The 6,269-nt window shown below is 39.3% G+C and overlaps 1 protein-coding gene across 1 annotated transcript in view; it reads right to left on the minus strand.

The window, feature by feature from the left end:
• tp53bp1 (tumor protein p53 binding protein, 1) overlaps nt 1-3,830 on the minus strand; it is a 31,278-nt gene extending 27,448 nt beyond the window's left edge. The window contains exons 1-11 of the mRNA XM_014021399.1: nt 3,810-3,830; nt 3,300-3,526; nt 2,860-2,938; nt 2,559-2,643; nt 2,190-2,257; nt 2,012-2,116; nt 1,873-1,927; nt 1,606-1,775; nt 762-879; nt 591-685; nt 322-500 (exon numbers count right to left, since the gene is read on the minus strand). Coding sequence (XP_013876853.1) covers nt 322-500; nt 591-685; nt 762-879; nt 1,606-1,775; nt 1,873-1,927; nt 2,012-2,116; nt 2,190-2,257; nt 2,559-2,643; nt 2,860-2,938; nt 3,300-3,526; nt 3,810-3,816 — 1,188 coding nt within the window. The 5' untranslated portion in view covers nt 3,817-3,830. The remainder of the gene's footprint in view (nt 1-321; nt 501-590; nt 686-761; nt 880-1,605; nt 1,776-1,872; nt 1,928-2,011; nt 2,117-2,189; nt 2,258-2,558; nt 2,644-2,859; nt 2,939-3,299; nt 3,527-3,809) is intronic.
• Between the last annotated feature and the right edge of the window lie 2,439 nt (nt 3,831-6,269).

Consider the following 6,269-nt stretch of genomic DNA (forward strand, 5'->3'; position numbering starts at 1 on the left):
ATCAATTAAACATGATCATCATATAAGATACGTTTCCATTTAGAGTAAATTAAAACTGACATGATAAACTTAAACTGTCTGTTCTTGTGTCARTTTGTATTTCATTAAATAAGTTAAAATGTTTTTTAAACTTAGATTAACAAGATGTTATATCACTGAACAGGTGACAGTAACTACACTAACTGAAGCTGTATGATTAGACTCCRCCTCCCATCTTGAACTGATGGATGAGAAGTCACAAAATTTGAAATATGTGTTTTTTTTTCTACTCTTAGGTAATGTGTGCTGCAGTCTGAAACATGATTTAAAAAAAACACATACATGTGATAATTCTGGCTGGGATGGTACAGACAGCGTTGGGCCCAACACTAGACCAGATGCATTCTGGGATACAGGAGCAGAGGTAGATGAGTGTGGCTTCGAAGCGGCCTCTGTTTCCATCGGCTCTTCCTTTTCCCCCGCTGGCTCGTCTGGGGGAAGAGAAGTGTCCATCGGTTCATCTGACCAGACAAAGAAAATTAATTTGAGCTCTTCTGACCAGCAGAGCAGCTCTTTCGAGTTAAAACGTAATCACTGCCTCAGTCACTTACCACGTTCATTTTCTGCTTCAGTCGGTGAGCTTGAGACAATTAACGGAGTGTGAGGGAAGTTGTCTGGTGTGGGGGCGACATAATCCACAGAGCTCCTGCAAGAAGCAGACGTTAGTCATCTTATGTTTGACTCTGTCAGAACAGGAAGCATAAGAAGATGAAGGAACTCACTGAGACAGACTTTCCTGCACCAGTGTTCCCTGACCCGACARATGCAGCAGGTGAAGGGTGTGAGAGGGTGTCGGGGTGGGGCGACTCCGCTGCTCCGGTTCAGATACTGTGCTGTCCACTTCAGGAAAACATTTGAGACAGAAATTAAGAAGGTTTTAAAAAGAGCAGATTGTTGTGTTGCTGGTGCAGATTCTCAGGCATTAAAGAGATGGCAAATTAAAAAAATAAATAAAAATTTAAAAAAACAACTGGACTTCTTTCCATAGTTGAAGCCGTTCATCATTCACATGTCAGTGGCATAGACATGAATGAAATGCAACATGACCGTTAGGACAGTCATTTTTAAAAACAGCAGATATGCTTAATCATAAAAAAAAGTTATCAATGATACAACTACTAATAATAAAAAATATATAATATAAAGAATTGTGCAAGAATAGAAAAAGATAAGTTTAGTTTTAGAGACAGTTGACTATCAGAATCTTACATTAGGAATCAGAATTGTCTGTTTTCAGTGCAAAAATAATCTCAACAAACTGTAAAGTATCACAGTGCAGACAAGAAACACAGATGTGCAATTACAGCAGAATTATTTTTAAAGTTTAAAATGGGTAATAACAGAGCAGGTGATTGCTCAGATTAGTAATAATATGAATGTGTAGTAGTGCAAATGATTTCAGATGAGTAATGACAATGAATAGTAACAGTACAAATGATTGTGCAGGCAGCAGGTGTGCAAACACTTATTGTGATTGTTGGGTGTGGTGGTAAATATTATAAATCAACTGGATTCCAGGTGTTGAACACACATAACCATATATTCCTGAAAACACCATGAACACACCTGACTTATCAGCATCAAACAGGTCCTCTTGTGAGGACAGGATCTCACAGTCCTGGTGGTCCTGGTCTGTAGAGGACTGGAGGTTCTGAGAGTGCAGCAGAACCTGGACACTCAGTTTGCGGCCTGGCTGACCCAGAGATTCAGAGGAGCTGCTAGAGCTCACCTCAAACCTGAAACAAAACAAACAAATATTAAAAAACCTGTTTAAGATTAAACGTTTGCATTTCCAATGAATGCAGAGTTTTGAGTGTTCCTCTGAGACCATACCTCGCTGCTTTGTGATCCTGACTCTCTGAAGTTCTGGAGCTGATGTCCTGCTCTGCTGGCATGACAAAAAGTGTTTCTTTAGTGTCTACATGAACAGATGGCTGCTCTGTGTCATTTGTAGGAAGGGATAAAAACAAACCTGATTTTCTTTGCCTCTCACTGTTCAGCTGAAGAACCACGTCTTCGTTTGCCTGAAGGTCCTGACTCTGAGAAAGCTCCAGAAACCCAAACTGAGAAGTTCCCTCTGCAGCACACACATAATGCAACTTACTGCTTTGAAAATGCAAGCAGACATTCTTCCTCCAMGAACTCCGTACCTTCAGACTGAATGCAGTTTGTTGTAGAATCAGCTCCAGGATCCATTTCAGAATCCTCTGCTGCACACCTGTAAGGTAAAAAAGCTGTGTGTAAACGGTAATACTCTGGATTGACAAGTACATAAATCTGTGTACTTGTACTCACTTTAAAGAAAAGTGGTATGTGGAGTCATTTTAACCTTTGTCTAATGAAATGCATCACACAAACAGCACTTCAACATCCTCATGTGCAAGTTTTCTTCTRAACAGATGAAATAATCTGTAACGTTTGTCAACTATTAACTTTCATCTTTGCTTATCTGAATTATTTGAATGCTAATTAACTGAAAACTGAGCTAATGCTGAACTTAATCATTAAAATGCACAGACCTTTTCCTGTATGGAGGGGGGCAGATGTTGATAACTTGACTTTCTTCCTGTAGAGGCGAGTTAGGGTCAGCTGGAGATGAAACACCTGACCAAAACAACAACAATTTGTTTTTCAGGACTTGAAGACTGAAAAAGATCTTTTATGCAAACATGAGATAAGGTGAGGCACAACATGCCTTTGGCTTCTCGCCCTGCAGGGTTAAAGCTTTGTTTTTGTGTGAGGTTTTTATGTGACCAAACAAACAAACAAACAAACAAACAAACAAACAAATCATTCATTATTCATAAGAATCTTACAGACCTGGTTCAGTCTGGTTGTTGCTCTCTGACTGGCTGTCAGTCTGAGAGAATCTGCTTCCTCGTGGTGACGATATCAGCTCCTGAAGAGAAACAACAATGGCAAAACAACAAAATGTAAATTATGACTTTTATTAAAACTTTTCCACAATTAAACTTGTCTCACCCTGTCAATGAAAATGCACAATTTCAACATTTTAATGAGCTTTTGACCTTGTCACACATTAATCAGCTTTAAGGCTAAAGACTCACACCCATTAGATTAAATCAATGTGTTGATTTGCTGTTATTAGGTACGTCTTCAGTTGTTATCAGCAGGACTTTACCCTCTGCTTTTCTCTCCAATCATTTGACTTGTAATCGTCCAATGCTTGGTAGCCTGGATTATCATCAACTATATTCTCCGCTTCACAGGTTACTCGGCACAATAAATTTGCTTCTTACCAGCACCGGGCTGCGGGCGGTGGGCTGCAGACTGGACAGGCGTCGGGCCAGCAGTGCTCGATAGCTGCTCTCCGGGTCGTCCTCCAGAGCGACGCTGTCGGGCTGAGAGTCCTCCACTATCAGGCACGGATTCTCCGGCTGAGGCAGGCTGGAGTCCAGTTCACTTCCACTAGGATCCATGAAGTCAGTCAGGCCAAGGACAGGAGACGGGTTGTTGTTATTGTYAGCTAGCAGAGCAGCAGGGAGACAAGGCGGACACGTGAGCCTACATGGGTATTGTTGCTTCTAAACTAGCTGGCGTAGCATGTTAGCTACAAGCTAACGGCTAAAGCTCCGCCCAACAACAAWGAGCGTTTCTCCGTTTTTCTTTCGCTGAAGAACTAATTTGAAGAATTATCATTATAAACCGGAGAACCTGCCTATTTACTGATACATCAAAGTTGGAACACTGCTTCACATATCTGTTTTATAATAAATTCTTTTAGATTTTCTTTTGAGACAGAAACACACCCCTCATCCGTCTGCCTCGCGCCGGTAAAACAAACACGGCTTTGATTGGTTGAGCCTGGACAAACGTCACACGTGAAACCTGGTTGGTTTTTTGGTTAAAGGGCATTTTCCAGTTTAATTTACTGTTTCATTTGTTTGATAATGGTTAAATTCACAACTTGTAACAAATAGATAGTTTATTTTTATTTTACCCAGCTACAGAGCTGTACAACCCCTCATTTATAATATTTTCTTTAAATGTGACAGTTTGCCTTATTTTAAAGGTTTTGTTTTATTTTTTCTTGTTTTTTTTGTGTGTTTAAGGAAATTCTGTTTTTGACCACTCATTTGCAGGAATGCGGTTTTGTATATTGATTCAGCTATTGAACAATTACATATAAAACATTTAACATAAAAAGGCACAACCTCAAATGGTTTGTCTCCAGATAAAAGTCAGCGCTGAAAAGAAAACATTTAAAATTGTCTGAGTATTTTTTACTGGCAGCCTATTGCCAAAACCAATAATTATATCCAGTTTTTCCACTTACATCTACCTGAGACTTCTTTTGTTCTCCACTCAAACACTTTTTGGGAGAAAATATAACACTTTTAATCTAACAGTTGCACAAATAACCAATGCAACCCCCCCAAAAAAAAAAAAAAAAAAATCTGAGAAAGCCTGAAAGACAACAACATTTCAGATCTTGCAGTACATCTCTGATTCAGTTTTTGAAAGTTCTGTTTTGATTCAACTGTCTTGTGTCCTCGTATTTTTAAATGTGAGGACACATCAAGGTTTTCATGTTATCCAGTGGAGCTCTGCCACCTGCTAAAATAAATCACAAGAAGAGAAATCTGGGCCACTTCATCCCACTGTGGGATTTCTGAGACCTTCGCGGGTCCCTGTTGGGTTTCAAGGGACTCAGGTAAAATATGTTATATAGGTTAACATTGTAATTTAAATATCTTCAGCACAGAGTTGCTCAGTTTTGTCTGCACTAATTATATTTTGCTGTTGTTATCTTTAGACCTCCTTCTTCAGTGTKGTAAAGCTTAAAGATGGATCTAAAGAGACTTCCTCTCATGAATATGCATCTGGGCCAGTGCATGTTTATTCACCGTTTTCATTATTAACAGTATAATAATATGCTGCAGATTATCTTTTCCAGTCATCTAAACTGTGTGAAAACATTATCTGTGTTGGTATTCTTATATGGAGCTAGAAAAATTTCAATAATCACAAATGCACAAATGACAATTCACACATGCACAAGATTCACATGCCTTGTTTTTGCTACTGAGTTGTAATGGTTTATTGAGTTGTATAGGTCTAAATGTTTTTTAATGGTTACATGAACGCGGTTCCATAACGTTAACCAGATCTACCAGCTGTGGATATATCAGTTTGAATGGGTTAWTGTGATTGGTTTATAAGTAATTCATTCCCCTCATGGTTTGTGTTATGATTGGCTGAAACAAGGAAGACATCTGATTGGTTGCAGATCCTTCCCTGTTAAAAAAGAAGGTACGGTATGTGTGAACTGAACAAAGTCAGGGGAGTCTCATAAATCACTCACAAATGCCGTGAAGCTCACAGAGCAGCAGCGCTTCACAAATCAAGACACATTTGTGTGAGCATCAGAAATGATTTGTCCTGTGTGCATTCAAGATTATTGAGACTCTTTCAGCTCCATATTCTAACAGATATTAATAACTCATTTGAACATGTAATTTAGATTTCTTACAACCCTGATTCCAACGAGGTTGGCCCAAGTAAAACATAGATAAAAACAGAATACAAAGATTTGCAAAGAACTGAGGACACTAATTGTTGAAGTTCTGTAGCCGGAGTACTKTCTATTCTTGCTTGATGAACAACTTCAGTTGCTCAACAGTTCAGGGTTTCTGTTGTTGAAGTTTTTGCTTCATGATGCTCCACACATTTTCACTGGGAGACAGGTGTGGACTGCAGGTAGGCCAGTCTAGTTCCTGCACTCTTTACTCTGAAGCCACGCTGTTGGAACACGAGCAGAATGTGTCTTCATTGTCTTGCTGAAATCAGCTGAAATCAGCAGGACGTCCCTGAAAAACACGTGGCTTGGATGGCAGMATATGTTGCTCCAAAACCTGGATGTAGCTTTCAGCATTTATGGAGCCTTCAGATGTGACAGTTACTAATACACCCCCATACCATCAGAGAGGCTGGCCTCTGAACTTTGTGCTGATAACAATCCAGACAGTCCTTCTTCGCTTTGGGCTGGAGGACATGAAGTCCAAGATTTCCAACAACAATTAGACAGGTGGACTCTTCAGACCACAGGACACTTTCAGGTTATTGCTGATGTCTGTCTTTGTCTCTGCATGATAGAGCTTTAACTTGTAGAAGAACTGATGTGTTAATTTCTGTTACAGAATGATGTGGGTTTTTAATCCAGCAAATCATCATATTATGTTTTTATTTATTAATTTTTAAAACAATGT

This window comes from Austrofundulus limnaeus, unplaced genomic scaffold, assembly GCF_001266775.1.
Source record: "Austrofundulus limnaeus strain Quisiro unplaced genomic scaffold, Austrofundulus_limnaeus-1.0 Scaffold292, whole genome shotgun sequence".
Taxonomy (NCBI): Eukaryota; Metazoa; Chordata; class Actinopteri; order Cyprinodontiformes; family Rivulidae; genus Austrofundulus; species Austrofundulus limnaeus.